The sequence below is a fragment of the Bufo gargarizans genome, unplaced genomic scaffold, assembly GCF_014858855.1.
Source record: "Bufo gargarizans isolate SCDJY-AF-19 unplaced genomic scaffold, ASM1485885v1 fragScaff_scaffold_393_pilon, whole genome shotgun sequence".
Classification (NCBI taxonomy): domain Eukaryota; kingdom Metazoa; phylum Chordata; class Amphibia; order Anura; family Bufonidae; genus Bufo; species Bufo gargarizans.
The window spans coordinates 151,058-173,876 of NW_025334107.1; the positions used below are offsets into that span (position 1 = coordinate 151,058).

The 22,819-nt window shown below is 51.9% G+C and overlaps 1 protein-coding gene across 2 annotated transcripts in view; it reads right to left on the minus strand.

Annotated features, from left to right (window-relative positions):
• Positions 1-3,036: 3,036 nt before the first annotated feature.
• The window catches only part of CAPN11 (calpain 11), a 36,886-nt gene continuing 17,103 nt past the window's right edge, over positions 3,037-22,819 (minus strand). For both annotated transcript variants that reach the window (XM_044273097.1, XM_044273096.1), the window contains exons 7-22: positions 22,521-22,604; positions 22,330-22,415; positions 21,914-21,988; positions 21,435-21,595; positions 21,186-21,355; positions 21,026-21,037; positions 20,254-20,465; positions 19,794-19,833; positions 18,038-18,103; positions 17,901-17,958; positions 17,457-17,521; positions 5,778-5,846; positions 5,109-5,187; positions 4,026-4,142; positions 3,887-3,945; positions 3,037-3,475 (exon numbers count right to left, since the gene is read on the minus strand). In XM_044273097.1, coding sequence (XP_044129032.1) covers positions 3,449-3,475; positions 3,887-3,945; positions 4,026-4,142; positions 5,109-5,187; positions 5,778-5,846; positions 17,457-17,521; positions 17,901-17,958; positions 18,038-18,103; positions 19,794-19,833; positions 20,254-20,465; positions 21,026-21,037; positions 21,186-21,355; positions 21,435-21,595; positions 21,914-21,988; positions 22,330-22,415; positions 22,521-22,604 — 1,380 coding nt within the window. In that variant the 3' untranslated portion in view covers positions 3,037-3,448. The remainder of the gene's footprint in view (positions 3,476-3,886; positions 3,946-4,025; positions 4,143-5,108; positions 5,188-5,777; positions 5,847-17,456; positions 17,522-17,900; positions 17,959-18,037; positions 18,104-19,793; positions 19,834-20,253; positions 20,466-21,025; positions 21,038-21,185; positions 21,356-21,434; positions 21,596-21,913; positions 21,989-22,329; positions 22,416-22,520; positions 22,605-22,819) is intronic.

The following is a 22,819-nucleotide window of genomic DNA, read 5'->3' on the forward strand; positions in this document are numbered from 1 at the left end:
GGAGTGATACATGTGCACGGTGGTCGGGCCTGGGATTTCTTCCGTGTTGCTCTCACAGGATAAGTTTCTACTTCTTATTGTTTCCGAAGGTAAAAGTAGCCCCAGGAATCTCCGTGAAGTTTTGTGGTTCGGGGAGAAGTTTTCAGCAGTTAAATCACCAACTCCAGAGCTGAAAACAATCGTCACCGCCGTATTACGGCCCCGGGGCCACACAGGAGCTTCTCTACAGGGGGACCCCGGCCATACTGCACTCAACAGTGCACGGACTCATGAGAAAAGACGTATAAAGAACAGTCATAAATAATGCCGCCATACTGCACACCTACATAATACCATCATACTGCACCGCTCAGGTCACATGACATTGCCAGATGCTACCAGGATATTTCCATGCGTCCGGATCTCACTGAAGTAGGGACTTTATGGCGGAGCATTAAATTAGTGCATCAGTACTATGTTGTATAACCCAATAAATTAGAGTCTGTTTATTAACATGAGGCGTAGAGGTTTCTGCACTGTATTGTACATAATACCGCTATCCTGTACTCCCAATACTGCCATCCTATAACCCAATACCGCTATCCTGTACTCCCAATACTGCCACCCTATAACCCAATACCGCTATCTTGTACTCCCAATACTGCCATCCTATAACCCAATACCGCTATCCCGTACTCCCAATACTGCCATCCTATAACCCAATACCGCTACCCTGTACTCCCATCCTATAACCCAATACCGCTATCTTGTACTCCCAATACTGCCATCCTATAACCCAATACCGCTATCTTGTACTCCCAATACTGCCATCCTATAACCCAATACCGCTATCCCGTACTCCCAATACTGCCATCCTATAACCCAATACCGCTATCCCGTACTCCCAATACTGCCATTCTATAACCCAATACCGCCATCCTGTACTCCCAATACTGCCATCCTATAACCCAATACCGCCATCCTATAACCCAATACCGCTATCCCGTACTCCCAATACTGCCATCCTATAACCCAATACCGCTATCCTGTACTCCCAATACTGCCATCCTATAACCCAATACCCCTATCCCGTACTCCCAATACTGCCATTCTATAACCCAATACCGCTATCCTGTACTCCCAATACTGCCATTCTATAACCCAATACCGCTATCCTGTACTCCCAATACTGCCATCCTATAACCCAATACCGCTATCCCGTACTCCCAATACTGCCATCCTATAACCCAATACCGCTATCTTGTACACTGAATAATGCTGCTGCCGTTTGATGGCTATTAAGGGACAGAGGAGTTTCTGGGCCTCACCATCTCCGTTGGATTAATATGACATTTAGAGCTCAAATCAATGTCCATGTGCAGACCCCAGAGCGACAGTCCGGAGCCGTTGTCAGCGTATAGGACCTCCCACAGTCCGGAGCCGTTGTCAGCGTATAGGACCTCCCACAGTCCGGAGCCGTTGTCAGCGTATAGGACCTCCCACAGTCCGGAGCCGTTGTCAGCGTATAGGACCTCCCACAGTCCGGAGCCGTTGTCAGCGTATAGGACCTCCCACAGTCCGGAGCCGTTGTCAGCGTATAGGACCTCCCACAGTCCCGAAGCCGTTGTCAATGTAACACCCCAGAGTTAGGTTACGAAACACTTTTTCCCCGCTACTATTTGTTGGTAACATGCGCCTGGTCATCTAATGTGATTTATCTTATATCCTCACAAATGTGCATTGAAAGCCCTGTTAAATATATTTTGCTGTAATTCTCATGTTCACCAGCAGGTGGCAGCAATGTTTAGAAGGGCCTTAGTAACAGTTTAGCATATCTAGACTGGAATAGTACATTCCAGTTTAGCTCCCCCTCTTTGAGGAGGTGTGGAATGTTCCCACATCCTGCCTCATGGGTGGGGAAGGAAGTTCAGTGAGTGTGCTAGCCACCCCGGCTAGGGGAAGGCTGTGCTGGTAGGAGCTCCCAGTTCTAGGGAATCCAAGCCAGAATCCTGTCTCGGCTGAGACCAAAGATCATCATTCCCAGTCTGAGCCCTTCAGCCTCAGCTGGTAGAAGCAAGCAGCCACCTCCAGAACTCCAGGAAGAAGCATACCCTGTGAGCACAACTGTGAGCACCGTCCAGAGACCAGGAGAAGCTCCTCCCCAGCTAGTCAGTCCCCAATACAGCAGAAGATATAGATTCCTGCCACATCACAGAGCCACAAGCAGACGACTTACCCTGCACAGAGCTCCAGGCACATGATAGAAGCAGAAGATTCCTGCCACACATTGCCTATACCTGCTGGGACCTCAGACTATTGCTGTATCTCATGTGGATTACTGCTGCATCAAGTAAAGACCAGTTTGAACCAAGTCTGGATCTCATTTACCGTTACTAAATCCCTCAACTACTCCTCCTAGCAACGCACTCATTTTATTGCAAGTGAGTCCAGCCGTACCCAGGTAGGAGACACCGTGGACACCATTACCACTGCCATACAGAGACATCACACCACTCTGGCATTCCTAACCTGGTACGTGAGTTGCAACACCTTAAAGGGCCCTGTGACTGTACCCTGCAACTGGCGTCACGAACAGAAAACCATAGACTATTATACCCATATCCTGACCCACTGCATAATTGGTGTCCGTGTAACTGCACCCACGGTCCGGCTCATTGCATCAGCGTATAGGACCTCCCATAGTCCCGCCACGGGCCTCGGCGTACAGGACCCGCCACGGGCCTCGGCGTACAGGACCCGCCACGGGCCTCGGCGTACAGGACCCGCCACGGGCCTCGGCGTACAGGACCCGCCACGGGCCTCGGCGTACAGGACCCGCCACGGGCCTCGGCGTACAGGACCCGCCACGGGCCTCGGCGTACAGGACCCGCCACGGGCCTCGGCGTACAGGACCCGCCACGGGCCTCGGCGTACAGGACCCGCCACGGGCCTCGGCGTACAGGACCCGCCACAGGCCTCGGCGTACAGGACCCGCCACAGGCCTCGGCGTACAGGACCCGCCATGACATTTTGGGGTGACACCAGGAAGCAGTAGGCTTCGTCTTTATAGTTTTTTATTGACATGCTGTAACGATCTCCATGATGAGTGGGGCCCCCATGTATCGAGCCCTTCAGTACAGGATGTGGGGGCCCCAGGACTCCCCAATCCTAACACATGATAATATGGGGACCCCCCTGTGGCGGTGGGAGGGGCCAGAGGCGGTGGGAGGGGCCAGACACTCCACAGTGACTGTATGACCACCTACAGTCCCCGGAGCCCCTCGTCTCAGGATCAGGGCTCTGATTGGCTGGTTCTGGGGGTCTGGGGTCAGTGCGATGAGAACATTTTTTTCAGTTTTCGTCTTGTCATGTGATCGCCACGTTCCGTCCTAGTGATTATGTCCCTATAGGATGAGGCTAGTGAGCGCGGGCACAGTGGAGTGTCTGGGGCCCAGGGGCCCCTGCAAATCTATCCGCACATAGTCAGCGTCAACCACTGCAAGAGAAGAGACAGGAAAGGGTTAAAAGTGAACGACCCCCTTGGTTACAATGATCTTGTGAGATGTAAATGCAGCTCAGCCAATCACAGCGCAGCTTCATTTATGCAGAGCTGCCGTCTGATTGGCTACTATGAGTGATCGGGCCGGACCAGGGGCCCCTTATGTCCAATAGGATAAGCAGTGACATATACAAGGGCAACAGAAGGAGCGCATGCGCAGAGAGGAAATGTCCGGCCAGTGGACAGAGTGGCTCAGGCCGGCGGCTCGGCTGGTGCTCTGCTGCCCCCATGTGGCCGTTCTGTATATGACACTTGTTACAAACAGGATGAACGGCTCTCACATGGGCTGACAACAGAGCGGCCCGTGAGGGTCCTCCGGGTCAGGAGGGTCCGGCCCCCAGCACTCACCTCTCCCAGGTTCATCTCCGCCACGCCGCTGCCCTCCAGGTCGATGCCTTTGAAAAATCCTGGAAAAGAAGTGGAATTGAGTATTATATGTCACACGGGGCCCGGCCATGATGGGGGGGGGGGGGGGGGCGGTACTCACTGAACATGGCCTCCAGCTTCACCAGGCAGCTCACAAAGTTGTCAAAGTCAATTCCCAAGTCGTTGTCAGCGTAACGGGCGACCAGAACCTGCATGAGCTTATTGTTCAGCCGGAACCCTGGAGAGGGAGAGAGAGCTGGTGACTCCACCGACGGCCCTCGCCCGGGAACCCCGCCCCCGAGGACCCCACCCCGGAACCCTGGAGAGGGAGAGAGAGAGCTGGTGACTCCACCGACGGCCCTCGCCCGGGAACCCTGCCCCCGCGGACCCCACCCCGGAGCCCTGGAGAGGGAAAGAGCTGGTGACTCCACCGACGGCCCTCGTCTGGGAACCCTGCCCCCGCGGACCCCACCCCGGAGCCCTAAAGAGGGAAAGAGCTGGTGACTCCACCGACGGCCCTCGTCTGGGAACCCTGCCCCCGAGGACCCCACCCCGGAACCCTGGAGAGGGAGAGAGAGAGCTGGTGACTCCACCGACGGCCCTCGCCCGGGAACCCTGCCCCCGCGGACCCCACCCCGGAGCCCTGGAGAGGGAGAGAGCTGGTGACTCCACCGACGGCCCTCGTCTGGGAACCCTGCCCCCGCGGACCCCACCCCGGAACCCTGGAGAGGGAGAGAGCTGGTGACTCCACCGACGGCCCTCGTCTGGGAACCCTGCCCCCGAGGACCCCAGCCCGGAGCTCTCGACCCGCAGCCCCCTCCTGGGAACCCAGCCCTCACCCTGGAGCCCTCGACCCGCAGCCCTCTCCTGGGATCCCTCGCCCCGCGGCCCCTGCCCAGGAACCCTCCCAGCGTGGACCCCACCCCGGAGCTCTCGACCCGCAGCCTCCTCCTGGGAACCCAGCCCTCACCCTGGAACCCTTGACCCCTGCCGGGGAACCCTGCCCCCGCGGACCCCACCCCGGAGCTCTCGACCCGGAGTCCTCGCCCCGCGGCCCCTGCCCAGGAACCCTCTCAGTGTGGACCCCACCTCGGAGCTCTCGACCCGCAGCCCCCTCCTGATATCCCTCGCCATGGAACCCTCGACCCACGGCCCTCGCTCGCGAGCCCTGCGGCCCTCCCGCCTGGGAACCCGCCCCCCTTACCTGTGCTCTCCAGGGCCATACGCAGCTCGTAGGAGCTCATAGTTCCGGACTTGTCCAGGTCGTGCTGCCTGAAGATCCCCTGAAACATAAAGAGGCAGAATTCTATCAGTAGGAATCAGAGCAGCGCTCCTTCCACCGCCCCCTGGATTACTCCATGACAAAGCCTCCTCGTCTCACCTCTTCTGCCCACTGAGGCGTGGCCAACTCTACGCCTTTGTGTCTCAATTCTGCACTATTTTCAAAATCTCTGCTTGCTGTCAGGAAACAGAATATTCTTACTTGTCCTAACCTAATGCTTCTCACAGCTGGGAGTTTGTTACAATGTATCAGCCTGGAGTCCAGGCTGTTGATCTCACAGAGGATTGCCTGAACTGGATACACTGTAACGAGCCCTGAGCTGTGAGAAGTATTAGGTCTGTGCATGTGTCTCAACCTCTAGAAGTAAAAAAGAATGACAGCAAGCAGAGATCTTGAAATGGTGAGGAGCAGTAACACAGTCTATTAGGAGGCTGCAGGACATGACGATGGATCGCGGTGAAGCGTCCTGCCGCCACATTACCAGTACCCGCAAGCATCTACCAGAAGACCGCAGTGGCTGGGATAGAACTCCGCACCCAGCAAACTGCATGCTGGGAGTTGTAGTTAGGCAGCAGCCGCCCCCAGACTCACCAGCCAACTCCGGATCTTGTTCCACAGGATCTGAAACTCCACAATCCCGAGCTTCCCGCTGCCGTCCTTCTGCAAACGACTCCGTTAAAGAGCAAACACCAAATCACAGCCCCCCAACCCCAAAACAGATGGGGGAGGGGCTGAAAATAAAGGGGTGCAGGGAATAAACAAGCAAGACTCCACCAGCAGAGGTCCTGGAGTCCGGAGCAGGGAACAGTCCATCAGATTACCCCCACCCTACAGCCGCACCTGTCCTCTCCGCTTATACACATTCACTTCAGCAACAGCATCACAGTGACCCCAATAACCATGACAGAGGAACGAATGCCCCCCAATGTTACCGACAGAGAGCACCCCATCAACAGCACAAAGCCCACCTTCAATCAGCTTCAGCCGCCACTAAGGGGAGCTCACTACATACAGATTATACAGCCACCACTAGAGGGAGGTCACTACATACAGATTATACAGCCACCACTAGAGGGAGCTCACTACATACAGATTATACAGTCACCACTAGGGGGAGCTCACTACATACAGATTATACAGCCACCACTAGGGGGAGCTCACTACATACAGATTATACAGCCACCACTAGAGGGAGCTCACTACATACAGATTATACAGCCACCACTAGGGGGAGCTCACTACATACAGATTATACAGCCACCACTAGAGGGAGCTCACTACATACAGATCATACAGCCACCACTAGAGGGAGCTCACTACATACAGATTATACAGTCACCACTAGAGGGAGCTCATCACATACAGATTATATAGCCACCACTAGAGGGAGCTCACTACATACAGATTATACAGCCACCACTAGAGGGAGCTCACTACATACAGATTATACAGCCACCACTAGAGGGAGCTCACTACATACAGATTATACAGCCACCACTAGAGGGAGCTCACTACATACAGATTATACAGCCACCACTAGAGGGAGCTCACTACATACAGATTATACAGCCACCACTAGAGGGAGCTCACTACATACAGATTATACAGTCACCACTAGAGGGAGCTCACTACATACAGATTATACAGCCACCACTAGAGGGAGCTCACTGTATACATATTATACAGCCAACACTAGGGGGAGCTCACTACATACAGATTATACAGCCACCACTAGAGGGAGCTCACTACATACAGATTATACAGCCACCACTAGAGGGAGCTCACTACATACAGATTATACAGCCACCACTAGAGGGAGCTCACTACATACAGATTATACAGCCACACTAGAGGGAGCTCACTACATACAGATTATACAGCCACCACTAGAGGGAGCTCACTACATACAGATTATACAGCCACCACTAGAGGGAGCTCACTACATACAGATTATACAGTCACCACTAGAGGGAGCTCACTACATACAGATTATACAGTCACCACTAGAGGGAGCTCACTACATACAGATTATACAGTCACCACTAGAGGGAGCTCACTACATAGCAGATTATACAGTCACCACTAGAGGGAGCTCACTACATACAGATTATACAGCCACCACTAGAGGGAGCTCACTACATACAGATTATACAGCCACCGCTTGAGAGGAGCTCACTACATACAGATTATACAGTCCACCACTAGAGGGAGCTCACTACATACAGATTATACAGTCACCACTAGAGGGAGCTCACTACATACAGATTATACAGCCACCACTAGAGGGAGCTCACTACATACAGATTATACAGCCACCACTAGAGGGAGCTCACTACATACAGATTATACAGCCACCACTAGAGGGAGCTTACTGTGTACAGATTATACAGTCACCACTAGAGGGAGCTCACTACATACAGATTATACAGCACCACTAGAGGGAGCTCACTACATACAGATTATACAGCCACCACTAGAGGGAGCTCACTACATACAGATTATACAGCCACCACTAGAGGGAGCTCACTACATACAGATTATACAGCCACCACTAGAGGGAGCTCACTACATACAGATTATACAGCCACCACTAGAGGGAGCTCACTACATACAGATTATACAGCACCACTAGAGGGAGCTCACTACATACAGATTATACAGCCACCACTAGAGGGAGCTCACTACATACAGATTATACAGTCACCACTAGAGGGAGCTCACTACATACAGATTATACAGTCACCACTAGAGGGAGCTCACTACATACTGATTATACAGTCACCACTAGAGGGAGCTCACTACATACAGATTATACAGTCACCACTAGAGGGAGCTCACTACATGCAGATTATACAGTCACCACTAGAGGGAGCTCACTACATACAGATTATACAGCCACCACTAGAGGGAGCTCACTACATTCAGATTATACAGCCACCGCTTGAGAGAGCTCACTACATACAGATTATACAGTCACCACTAGGGGAGCTCACTGCATACAGATTATACAGTCACCACTAGAGGGAGCTCACTACATACAGATTATACAGTCACCACTAGAGGGAGCTCACTACATACATATTATACAGCCACCACTAGGGGAGCTCACTGCATACAGATTATACAGTCACCACTAGAGAGAGCTCTCTGCATACAGATTATACAGTCACCATTAGAGGGAGCTCACTACATACAGATTATACAGCCACCACTAGAGGGAGCTCACTGCATACAGATTATACAGTCACCACTAGAGGGAGCTCACTACATACATATTATACAGCCACCACTAGGGGAGCTCACTGCATACAGATTATACAGTCACCACTAGAGAGAGCTCTCTGCATACAGATTATACAGTCACCATTAGAGGGAGCTCACTACATACAGATTATACAGCCACCACTAGAGGGAGCTCACTGCATACAGATTATACAGTCACCACTAGAGGGAGCTCACTACATACAGATTATACAGCCACCGCTAGAGGGAGCTCACTACATACAGATTATACAGCCACCACTAGAGAGAGCTCTCTGCATACAGATTATACAGCCACCACTAGAGGGAGCTAACTACATACAGATTATACAGTCTCCACTAGAGGGAGCGCACTACATACAGATTATACAGCCACCACTAGAGGGAGCTCACTACATACAGATTATACAGTGACCACTAGAGGGAGCTCACTACATACAGATTATACAACCACCACTAGAGGGAGCTCACTACATACAGATTATACAGTCACCACTAGAGGGAGCTCACTACATACATATTATACAGCCACCACTAGGGGAGCTCACTGCATACAGATTATACAGTCACCACTAGAGAGAGCTCTCTGCATACAGATTATACAGTCACCATTAGAGGGAGCTCACTACATACAGATTATACAGTCACCACTAGAGGGAGCTCACTACATACAGATTATACAGCCACCACTAGAGGGAGCTCACTACATACAGATTATACAGCCACCACTAGAGGGAGCTCACTACATACAGATTATACAGCCACCACTAGAGGGAGCTCACTACATACAGATTATACAGCCACCGCTAGAGGGAGCTCACTACATACAGATTATACAGCCACCACTAGAGAGAGCTCTCTGCATACAGATTATACAGCCACCACTAGAGGGAGCTCACTACATACAGATTATACAGTCTCCACTAGAGGGAGCGCACTACATACAGATTATACAGCCACCACTAGAGGGAGCTCACTACATACAGATTATACAGTGACCACTAGAGGGAGCTCACTACATACAGATTATACAGTCACCACTAGAGGGAGCTCACTGCATACAGATTATACAACCACCACTAGAGGGAGCTCACTACATACAGATTATACAACCACCACTAGAGGGAGCTCACTACATACAGATTATACAGCCACCACTAGAGGGAGCTCACTACATACAGATTATACAGCCACCACTAGGGGGAGTTCACTACATACAGATTATACAACCACCACTAGAGGGAGCTCACTGCATACAGATTATACAGTCACCACTAGAGGGAGCTCACTACATACAGATTATATAGCTACCACTAGAGGGAGCTCACTACATACAGATTATACAGTCACCACTAGAAGGAGATCACTACATACAGATTATACAGTCACCGCTAGAGGGAGCTCTCTGCATACAGATTATACAGCCACCACTAGAGGGAGCTCACTACATACAGATTATATAGCCACCACTAGAGGGAGCTCACTACATACAGATTATACAGCCACCACTAGAGGGAGCTCTCTGCATACAGATTATACAGCCACCACTAGAGGGAGCTCACTACATACAGATTATACAGTCACCACTAGAGGGAGCTCACTACATACAGATTATACAGCCATCACTAGAGGGAGCTCACTACATACAGATTATACAGCCACCACTAGAGGGAGCTCTCTGCATACAGATTATACAGCCACCACTAGAGGGAGCTCACTACATACACATTATACAGCCACCACTAGAGGGAGCTCACTACATACAGATTATACAGCCACCACTAGGGGGAGCTCACTACATACAGATCATACAGTCACCACTAGAGGGAGCTCACTACATACATATTATACAGCTACCACTAGAGGGAGCTCACTGCATACAGATTATACAGCCACCACTAGAGAGAGCTCACTACATACAGATTATACAGTCACCACTAGAGGGAGCTCACTACATACATATTATACAGCTACCACTAGAGGGAGCTCACTACATACAGATTATACAGTCACTACTAGAGGGAGCTCACTGCATACAGATTATACAGCCACCACTAGAGGGAGTTCACTACATACAGATTATACAGCCACCACTAGAGGGAGCTCACTACATACAGATTTTATTACAAGACCCGGAGGCTCATATTGCTATTCTCCTTCTTTACTCTGACCAATAGCAGCAAAGATAAAAATAAATATTGAACATTTGAACAGCCCCTCCCCATAGTCCCAGTATAACAGGCCACTCCGCCTGCAAATCCTCCTCTTTCTTTGCTGCTGACCGCAGAGATAAGTACCTGTGATATTTGTCTGATTACTATTACTGTTTCTCTTATTGTAGTTTTTCCCCCTTTTGGGTTTTATGTGATACTCTATTGTTTGCAGGTTGTTTTATGGGATCTCCCATTGACTTTTGCTGTGTGATTCCTTAGCACAGCTCTGGTGACCTGTGTTCAGGGGTACCCTGTGTGTCCGATTATCCCTTTGGGGGTTATCATCCCCTTCTGTCTGTGCCTCTCCCTATCAGGGTTTGTTACTTCTGTCATCTGACTGAGTTTTTTCTCTCTCCCCGGCTTGCCGTTCGCACTGCGCACTTCCCCTCGGTCTCCCTTTCCCATCCGCTTATCTTTCGCGCCGCGGCTCACCTTTGATCTGGCCGCCGGCGCTCCTGCTTGCCGCGCTTCGCTCCGCCCGAGATCTCGCGAGATCTCGGGCGCTTCCGCTTCCGGGTTCAGTGCGGCGCTCCGTAGTCTCGGCGCGCACGGTCCTGCATCTGCTCCGGCTCCTGTGCTCGGCGGCCTCCCTGCTTACCGGTTCCCGCTTCTTTCTATCAGGTTTCTCCCCCACTCTAGTTCCTCTCCCTGGCTGGGGAAAATCCTCACCAGCGGAGTTCTTAGGGTAGGATTAGTGTTCAGTTTAACCCCTTTCACTACAGATATAGAGGCGGGCTGTGTGATAATGCCCCATACAGATCTCAGTGGGCAGGGCCCTATGGAAGAGGATATGCCTCAGGCTGATTTAACCCCTTCTGGGGATGATTGTGAGATTGGGACACCCTCTGCGGATCCTTCCCTGGTTTTTCAAACTACCTTATCTAATGTGATTGCTGCGGCCATGGGATCAATGACTTCGGTCATTTCCCAGTCTATTGCCCAAGCCCTTGCAACCCATCCAGCTGCCTCTCCCACCCCACAGCCCGCTACGGTATCTAAACCTACCGGGCCAGGGCCTGCCTCCAGAACAAGCTTGACTGGTGACGTTGTCTCCACCAATGTTGGCGCGCTGGGTTCGCGCAAGAGAGCCTGTACGCGTCAGGCAGAACATACGCGCAGTTGGAAAAGTGCTAGAGCACTACAGGATGTAGCGTCCGGCTCTGAAGTCGGTTCGGATGAGGAGGCTTTAGGTGACGCCTTTGAGGAGGCAGAGGACGACCCTTCTGGGGTCATAGATTCAAACCCTTTACCCGGGTGCAGCTCCATGCTTTCGGCAGCAGACGCGTCTTTGACGGACCCGTCAGGGCAACCTCTCTTTGACCCGGATTCCCTACACCACCCTCGGTCTGCGGAATGGTTGCCGTTGGAGCATGTCTCCAAGTATTTGGAGGCCCGCGTGCGTTGCCCCCTCTCCAAAGAGGCGCGCAACAAGCTTAGGGCGGAATGCCCCAGACCCGTAATTCCCAACAGGGTGTGCGAGACTCCGGTGGTAGACCCTAAAATGACCCAATTCCTCACCAAATCTGGGTGGAATCCGAGGAAGGGTCTGGAGTCGGCCCTGCGTGCCTGTCAGGACAAGCTCCTGGACATATTTGGCCCCCTGGCAAAGATTTTTGATCTGGCCGAGGCTGCCAAGGCCGAGGGTAAACAGGTAGACCCTCTAGAGCTGCGCGAGTGGGTGCAGCGCGCGATTTGCGTGGCAGGAAACGTCAACACGTCCCTGGCCATTGAACGGCGCAAGGCCATTCTTTTCAAGATTGAGCCTAAACTCTCCAACTTGGCGCTCACGGAAGCCGGTAAGGAGGCCCAGGGCTTGCTGTTTGGCGAGTCCTTTATTAAGGACTTAGGCCGTTTTGTTGGTGCCTTTACAGCACTCGATAAGGCCCAGAGTTCAATGAAACGGGTGTTTCACGGTAGGGTCTCTACCAGGGCCGGCAGTTTCAGGGGCCGTCTGTCCGGCCGTGCCCACTTCCAATCCCGTGCTACGGGCAGAGGCTCCTTCTCCCAGAGACCTGCATTCCAGGAGCAGAGGCGGGAGACATCATCTTTCTTCCCTTCCCGGGGAGGATCCTGGAGACCTAGAGGATACAGAGGAAACCCTGGTTCCAGACGTCCTTATGGTAAGACCGATGCCTCATTTCAATTCTTCAACTGTTTGTGTAGGGGGCAGACTCCGGCTCTTTTCTCGAGCTTGGTCGCGCATCACCTCGGACCAATGGATTCTCTCCACGGTCAGGGGTTTCCACATAGAGTTGACATCTCCTCACCTATCCATCCCGCCCCCACATCCGGCAGTGCTGTCAGTAGAGAGCCGCATACTTGTGGACTCAGAGCTATCCGAGCTCTTCCGCAAAGGGGCCATAGAGCCGGCTCCGGCATCCACTGGTGCGATAATCAGCAACATTTTCTTGGTGGCGAAAAAAGGGGGCCAGCTTCGGCCTGTCATCAATTTACGCGCTCTCAACGCGTTCGTCAGGTACCGCCATTTCAAGATGGAGGGCATCCATCTCCTGCGGGACGTGCTTCAGGTGGGCGATTGGATGGTCAAGTTGGACCTGAAGGACGCGTATCTTACCGTCCCTGTCGAGGGCGCGTCCAGGAACCTTCTATGTTTCCTTTGGAAGGACAGGATTTGGCGGTTTACATGCCTCCCTTTCGGCCTCTCTTCTGCTCCGTGGTGCTTCACCAAGCTGATGCGCCCTGCTATGGCCTGGCTGCGCAGTCGGGGGGTTCGTCTCATCGTCTATCTGGACGACATCCTGATCATGGCACAGGATCATGCAGTATTACTGAATCACCTTCGCTGGACAATGGATCTCCTGTCGGATCTGGGTTTCCTTCTCAATCAGGAGAAGTCCTGTCTCACCCCGGCTCGCGAGATGGAGTTCCTGGGGTTTCTGGTGGATTCCACGGCAGGGACTCTCAGCCTACCGCCGACCAAGGTCCGGTCCATTCGGAAGGAGTTGTGCAGAGCCAGGTTGTCTTCCCAGATCCCGTTGCGTCAACTAGCCAGGATCATAGGCCTTCTGGCTTCTTCCATCCAGGCGGTCTTCCCAGCCCCACTACACTACCGGGCCCTCCAACGACTGAAGATTTTCCACCTCCGGAGGGGGGCTTCCTATGCGGATTGGATTTCCCTGGACGAGGAAACCAAGGAGGAGCTATCCTGGTGGATCCACAATTTACAGGCTTGGAACGGCAAGGCTATTTTCGGTCATCGCCCGGACTTCATGGTGGATTCGGATGCCAGCCTGTCGGGCTGGGGAGCTCACTGCGAGGGGATCTCAACCGGAGGCGGCTGGTCAGCGGACGAAGCGGGATTCCATATCAATGCGCTGGAACTGTTGGCAGGTTCGTTCGCAATCAAGAGTTTCACGAGGGACACGGCCAAGGCTTGCATTCAACTTCGCATGGACAACGTGTCGGCAGTGCGTTACATCAACGGCATGGGCGGTACACGTTCCACCATCCTATCTCGGTTGGCGAAGGATTTCTGGGACTACTGTCTAGACAAGGAGTTGATTGTCTTGGCGGAATATCTTCCGGGCGTCCAGAACATTCGGGCGGATTGGAGCTCTCGATATCTCTCCGACTCCAGCGACTGGCGGTTAGATCCAGCAGTGTTCCGTTCCTTAACGTCTCTTTGGGGGCCTTGCTGTATCGACCTGTTTGCCTCCCGCCTGAACACGCAGCTGCCACGTTTCTACAGTTGGCGCCCGGACCCGGAGGCCGAAGCTGTGGACGCGTTCCTACAGGATTGGTCGCGGGGTCTGCTTTACGCATTCCCCCCCTTTCAGCTGATCCCCAGGACCCTGATCCACGTACGCCGTCATTCAGCGGATCTGGTTCTGCTGGTCCCGTTTTGGACTTCCCAGTCGTGGTTTCCTCATCTTCTGGAAATGATGATAGAGACCCCGTACTTGCTCCCGACATCTCAGACTCTCCTCCGAGGTCCGAATCACCAGCTACATCCTCTCCTCCTGGACGGATCTCTGCGCCTGTTGGCGTGTCGAATTTCAGGGGACCCTGGGAGGTCCCGGGAGTTTCGGGAACAGCTAGAGTCCTGTTGGAGAACGCTTGGGCCCCAGGAACCAGAAGATCTTACAGATCTGCCTGGGGATCTTGGGATCGCTGGTGCGTGGCTAGGGACTTGGATCCCGTTTCGGCACCTGTGACGGAGATCTTACACTTCCTATCTTCTCTTTTCGACCAGGGCAAGGCCTATCGCACGATCAGCCTTTTCAGGTCGGCCATTTCTGCGTCCCACCAGGGGTTTGACGGTACTCCAGCGGGGCAACATCCTTTGGTGTGCCGTCTATTGCGTGGCTCTCGGATGTCTCGGCCTCCTAGACCTAGATTTTCGGCTACTTGGGACGTGTCTTGTGTCCTCTCGTTTCTATCTTCTTGGCCTCAGAATTCAGACCTGTCCTTAAGGCAACTGTCGGCGAAGCTGGTCACTCTTTTCTGTCTAATTTCCTGCAAGCGGGTGTCTGACGTCCGGGCTTTGGATTATGATGCCCGCTCGTATACTCCGGAGGGGGTCTCCTTTGACATCTCTAGGAGGACCAAGTCTCACATACGCTCAGTTGCTTATCCGGCTTTCCCGGCCTCGCCTTCTCTCTGTCCGGTGGACTGTCTCAAGGAGTATGAAGCTCGCACTTCCACTCATCGATCACGGGAGTTTTCTCATCTTTTCCTCTCTACCATTCGTCCGTTTGCCCCGGTGACCACTCCCACGCTGGCCAGGTGGATGAAGTGGATCATGGAATTGGCGGGCGTGGACACTTCCATTTTTTCGGCGCATTCTGCTAGGGGGGCATCCGCTACTTCTTTGGCGGTGTCTGGCGCCAGGTTGGAGGACATTTTGAAGTTGGCGGACTGGTCCAGAGTGTCCACGTTCAGAGAATTTTACTTCCGTCCAGGTCCTCACGTTTTCTCATCAATCATTGAGAATTTGTCTTAACTTTGAACTCGCAATATGAGCCTCCGGGTCTTGTAATAAAATCAGGTGATTTTCCTATTTCATGACGTAAAGTCATGATTTTATTAAAGACACGGAGGCGAGTATTGCCCACCCTGAGTTCCCTCCCTATAGGTATGTCTATTATTCTGATTGATGTTTATTCTGCAGATAGTATTGATTTGTGTCATACAAATGTTGTTCTTAACTCTATGAGTTTTTTCCTGAGTAGGTTTGTTCGCAACCAGTTGATTTTGGATGCCATGTCCCAATTTTTGTTACTGTCATTTTTCTGTTTTTTCACCTTTTCAGGTTGAGACCGGCCCGGTGTGCGGTGTCTGTTGGTCTACGTCGTCGGCAGTTCGGTTCCGGCCGTTTGGTTGATGTGGACAAATCAAGGAGCATCCTTCGGCGCTGTTTCCGGCTCTTCCCGTTTCGCTTCCGGATGGAAGGCGGTTGTTGTTCCATGATGTTCTGGGACTCTTGGTTTTTCCGGTTCTGTTGGATGTTCGGTCTTGCGTTACAAAGAAAGAGGAGGATTTGCAGGCGGAGTGGCCTGTTATACTGGGACTATGGGGAGGGGCTGTTCAAATGTTCAATATTTATTTTTATCTTTGCTGCTATTGGTCAGAGTAAAGAAGGAGAATAGCAATACTCGCCTCCGTGTCTTTAATAAAATCATGACTTTACGTCATGAAATAGGAAAATCACCTGATTATACAGCCACCACTAGAGGGAGCTCACTACATACAGATTATACAGCCACCACTAGAGGGAGCTCACTACATACAGATCATACAGTCACCACTAGAGGGAGCTCACTACATACAGATTATACAGCCACCACTAGAGGAAGCTCACTACATACAGACACCACTAGAGGGAGCTCACTACATACAGATTATACAGCCACCACTAGGGGGAGCTCACTACATACAGATTATACAGCCACCACTAGGGGGAGCTCACTACATACAGATTATACAGTCTCCACTAGGGGGAGCTCACTACATACATATTATACAGCTACCACTAGAGGGAGCTCACTGCATACAGATTATACAGCCACCACTAGAGAGAGCTCACTACATACAGATTATACAGTCACCACTAGAGGGAGCTCACTACATACATATTATACAGCTACCACTAGAGGGAGCTCACTACATACAGATTATACAGTCACTACTAGAGGGAGCTCACTGCATACAGATTATACAGCCACCACTAGAGGGAGCTCACTACATACAGATTATACAGCCACCACTAGAGGGAGCTCACTACATACAGATTATACAGCCACCACTAGAGGGAGCTCACTACATACAGATTATACAGCCACCACTAGAGGGAGCTCACTACATACAGATCATACAGTCACCACTAGAGGGAGCTCACTACATACAGATTATACAGCCACCACTAGAGGAAGCTCACTACATACAGACACCACTAGAGGGAGCTCACTACATACAGATTATACAGCCACCACTAGGGGGAGCTCACTACATACAGATTATACAGCCACCACTAGGGGGAGCTCACTACATACAGATTATACAGTCTCCACTAGGGGGAGCTCACTACATACAGATTATACAGCCACCACTAGAGGGAGCTCACTACATACAGATTATACAGCCACCACTAGGGGGAGCTCACTACATACAGATTATACAGCCACCACTAGAGGGAGCTCACTACATACAGATTATACAGCCACCACTAGGGGGAGCGCACCACAGAAGTATTACTCTGTTCCTATAGTCAGTGGCAGCAGTATAGTAATATTTACAGCAGCCTAAACCCTGCCCACATCCGGCCAGTGAAGGATACGTCCATGAGGTTAACCATCTGGCGGCACGCCTCCATGCTGAATCCGTCCGTCTTCAGGTCCTTGTCTGATAAAAAAATGATAATGAGATGCAGACCAAGACAATACAGAGGTGCTGCCCCACCCTAATAATCACCACTACAATCATTGTCATCATAACCACCATCATCTCACAGGCTCACTCCCCATAGCTCATATTATACTGGTTACTTCCTCCAGAGCTGCACTCACAGTTCTGCTTCACGTCCCTTTGCTGCCCCCTGTGGGTTGAATGTTTGCATGGTCTGCGGGGGTCACCCCCGGCACTGTACCATGCTGTCAGATCACACACTGCTACATCTCCCATAATGCAAAGCAGCCGAGTGCACTGCCTGATGGGAGTCCTGCTCGGGGGCAGAGATGCCAAGCAGGAGCGACTCTGACTGCAGCTCTGGCTGTGCACTTACGTCTTGTCACCACTCTGTTGAGGATGGTCCGCAGCTCGAAGACACTGATCTCCATGTCCTGGAAAAAAAGTGCAAAGTCATCAGCGCCTGGAGCGTCACAGCGAGACCCCCGACCCACCCCTAGCCCCGCCACTCACATCTCCAGCCAGCTGCCGAAACATGTTCTTAAAGGAGTCGTCTACGTCGTCCTCAGAGATCTCCTCCTGAGAAGAATCAGAATCTTTAGATGCATCTCAGCCCAGGGCGAGAGGCGACGCCACAAAAGGTGCCCAGAGGCGATCCATAGGTCTGCAACCCCCCAACAATGTACCAGTGCTGCCATTCTCTGAGCTAAACAATTGCAGACAGATACACTGTAACAAACCCTCAGCCGCGTGAGCAGGACTAGGTCAGGACAAAATGTCATCCTCAGGATTTACATTGGAATATTTCTCGGGGTGGTCTGGTGGTTACGTGGCGGAGTGATGGCTGGTGGTCATGGGGGGGTGGGTCATTTATAAGTGGCCTGGATCCTGTGATGGGCCCTGAAGATATGTCACTATCTGCCTTGAAGATGCCCCGGGGGCCGCCAAGGCTTCCTCGCTGCCGCTGGTGGTCAACTTCCTATGTACTGGCCACCTTCCTAAATAAAACCCTCAGGACGCTGAACGCTGTGGCCGATGGTTCCCTCCGCCTCTCACTGGCCTATAAAGCTGTAGAACATTACATGTGGTCACGTCATTATGACCGCCCTCGCGGGGGCACCAGGAGGGGCCCGTGGACTGGACCGCAGCAGGTGGCGTGGAACAGGACAGATGAGAGACTACTTAGGAACGTTTTATATGGGGCCTTACTAGGGGTACTACCAAGGGTACGATGGGGGCTTTATTTCTACTGGCGGTACTATGGGGGGCTTTATTTCTACAGGGGGTACTATGGGGGGCTTTATTTCTACAGGGGGTACTATGGGGGGCTTTATTTCTACTGGGGGTACTATGGTGGGCTTTATTTCTACTGGGGGTACTATGGTGGGCTTTATTTCTACAGGGGGTACTATGGGGGGCTTTATTTCTACAGGGGGTACTATGGGGGGTCTTTATTTCTACAGGGGGTACTATGGGGGTCTTTATTTCTACCGGGGGTACTATGGGGGTCTTTATTTCTACTGGGGGTACAATGGGGGTCTTTATTTCTACTGGGGGTACTATGGGGGGCTTTATTTCTACCTGGGGTACTATGGGGGTCTTTATTTCTACTGGCGGTACTATGGGGGTCTTTATTTCTACTGGGGGTACTATGGGGGTCTTTATTTCTACTGGGGGTACTATGGGGGTCTTTATTTCTACAGAGGGCACTATAAGGGAGAACTCTAAGTGTTCAGGGCACTCTGCTTGGCACTAGTATTTTAGGGGGTCTTTATGGCACCATTATTTCTGTAGGATAGTATTTGGGGAGCACAGCGGGCGCAGTATTGGGGGTGGCAGCAGGATGATAATGTTGGGGTCACCAGGAGGAGGACGATGGAAAAGTGAGAAATCTAAGATGTCCATGTGCCAAACTCTGCAGAGACGAGACGTGGCTGGAAGAAGTTATCATGGCGGTCTGGTCCGAATGGAGAAGATGAGGAAAGAGAACGTCTACATATGTGGGGCGGTGTCCTCCTGTATGACCGTGCTCTCACCTCTTCCGCCCCTTCCTCCATATCAGAGACAGGAGATGGCAGCCGGTGCTGGACACCAGAGGGGCGACTGCTGGGGAGGTATCTTGTCCTGCACTATGGCACTGCCGAGACCCCGCCTGCTTGTGTAGGCCCCTCCCCCTTTAATTTGCCCCTCCTACAACACAGGGCCATTTTTAGTTTTTCCAGGGCCACTTTAAGATCCCAGTCCGCCGCCGCAGCGAGGAAAATCCTACCTGATCAGGAAGATCTGCAGACACCTCCTCATCCAGCTCCCTGAGGAGACAAGAAGAACGGGGTGAGACGCTGAACCCCAACATACAAAGCAGCGATCAATGTGCAACCAAGAGCCTATCCACAGCCGCAGCTCTGGGGGGGACTGGAGTAGATGATGTGAGTAGAGAATGCAGCTCTGGGGGGGACTGGAGTAGAAGGTATGATGTTACACCACACCAGCTCTGGGGGTGACTCGGGTATAACATATGATGTAACAGAAGGATTGTGGCTGCAGCTTTGGAGGTGACTGGAGTCCAACACCACGTGTATGGATATGAGTGCAGTGTAAGACATGATATTAGTGAATGCAGCTCTGGATGTGACTGGAGTAAGACATGCATGGTGCAGGATGGCAGCACACGGTATATGGGGGTACATTAGGCCCCGCCCTCTACCAGGACTGGCCCCTCCCACACTCACTGCGTCTCTGACTGCTTCTCAGTGAAGACTCTCAGCACGAAGTCTCCCTCCTTGTGCGCCTCAAAGGTGGACGGGACGACGATGTACTCCCCGGGGGGCAGGCGGATCTGGGTGCTCACTTCCCGTAGGTTTACGAAGGTCTCGGAGCGGGCGCAGGATTGGTGCCGCAGGAAGAAATCCTTCTTAAGGTGGACATTCTGGCAGCCCTTAAACTGTGGGGACGAAACGCGTCAGAACAATTCTGGAAACAAAGATCAGCCCCAACGCAGCGAATACACAAAGTAAAATACCGGGGAAGAAGGACCCGAGGAAGAAGCAGAAGGGCAAGGGAAAGAGGAAGGAAGAGATAAAGAGGAGACGGAAGAAGAACGAGACGGAGGAAGGAGGTGAAGAGGAAAGAAATGAGACGTGGAGAGAAAGGAAGAGAAATGGACAGCTGAGAACGAAAGGAAGCGGAAGAGCAACGAGAAGATGGAAGGAAGGAAGGAGGAGGAAGTGTAAGATGAAGGAGAAGTTTGACAGAATGACTTTACCGATCACCTACAGAACCCCTGCTGTCCAGAACCAGAGCCATGTCTCCAGGAGCCACACCACCTTGACCTACTTACCAGCCCTGGTAAGGACACGTAGTACAGACGCCAGCCATGTCTACAGATCTTCTGGACATATGGCAGGAGTGCAGGGTAAGGGTTAAACCAGAAGATCTCTAGACCTGGCTCACATCAGTACTACAAAACCCATCATTACACGGGTCGCTCCATACTCCACGTACCTCATCAGGGACCTAAAGGAAACAGGAAGAAGGAGAAGATGAGGAATCACCTGGTGACAATCCACGAAACCCAACATTAAACCCCTCACAGGACTGAAGGACTGAGAAGGGACCATCCTCTTCTGATCCATAGACATGATCTGCACTGTGCGGCTCTCACCTCATACACAGCAAAGCCAATGGTGTGCATGTCTCCGCCAGCTTTCCGTTCTCGCCTGCGGTTTTTCTGCATGAGCGCCACCAGGAAGCTGCAGGCAAGCTCGTTATCATCTGGGTCGTCGTCCTCTTCCAGAAGTGTGACTTTAAACTGAGGGTTGATCCAGAAAGTGGCTGCAACCGGAGACAGCGTGGTGGTGAGTACTGGGTGCCTATAAGAGCAGTGGGTCCAGGGCCACCCAGCTCCTCTTACCTGGGTTATTCCTGCAGCCCCCGGCAGTGCTCCCCCTCCGCCACGTCCCATCATACATCGTCGTGTGCCACTTGCTGAGATCATCCTTGCTGAGCGCATCAGGGGTGAGGTTACAGATCTCCAGACGTGAAAATTGGCGCAGGAATTCTTGGAAGGACATCCTGAGGAACAGCAGAGAGGAGTAAGGAGTCTATTGTGTGAGGAATGGTAAAGATGGCCGACCATGGGGACATAATACAAGCACTGATGTCAGACAATGTATATGGCACATAAAGGTCACTAACAAGGGTCCCGACCTCCAATGTCCTGACCCGTCACTCTTCTTAGAGCGCTTTATTAGTGTCAATGGGTCCTCGGTGAGTCTATGACCCCAACCTTAATGACAGGGACAACTCATGAAAGACCAAAGTCTAAGATACAAAAAAAAAAAAAAAAAAAAAAAACACAACCCTCATGAGAAACACTGTCCAAACACTTACCAGAACTCGCCGTCTTCCATCTTGAGGCGCAGGTCTTCCCGCTCTGAAGGATCAACCTCATTCCATTCAGAAGAGCTGACAAAAAACAGAGATCATGCTCTACAACATTGGTCTTCACCTAGTGACCTACAACTCTCATCATGACCTGATAGTCTCAGGAGTAGTCATTTAACAAGCTAATCAATGAAGAAGCGGGAATTTGATGGCTCCACTGACCTTTAGGTCAAACCATCCACTAGAGAAAGAAGGTCAGCACCAGGACGGATGGAGACACAAAAATCATGGAGGAGACACTGAGGACCCAAACATGAGACAGGACATCCAGGAGAAGACACACGGGCACCAGGAGTTTCCAGTTAAATGTCCTCTCCTGGTCATAATGAAGTCTCACAGGCCACACACATCAGTTTTCTTACTTATCGCTCCAGGCTCCCGTCCACTCCACCTGGCCCCAAGGATTCCTAATACGGATGAGCTTCTCCCCCTGACCTCGGTAGTTTACCTGTTAGTGGAGCAGAGGACAATTGAGGTTCCTGTGTCTAATGCACCCCTTAGAAGATCATTGGTTATGTACTGGCTCATAGTGAGCCCCCATCGCGGCCCCCACCTCCTTGAGAGCAGTTACAGAATACGCATGGCCCTTCACCAGCTTCTTGAAGGTAACGGCTTCCATGTCAAAGGCACTAGTGATCTGAGAAACGGAAAAAAAGCCAGATTAGAAAGAGACAGGAATCACACAACTGCCAGGGCACCGCCATGGGGTCCACACAGAGTCCAAGGTGACATAGAATGAGATAACTAAATACTGGGAACCCGTGAAAGCACAGGTCCAGCCGGCACTACTACCCAGCATACCATGGAGAACAGACACTATCCCATACGTGAACTCCTGATAACTTGTGTCTG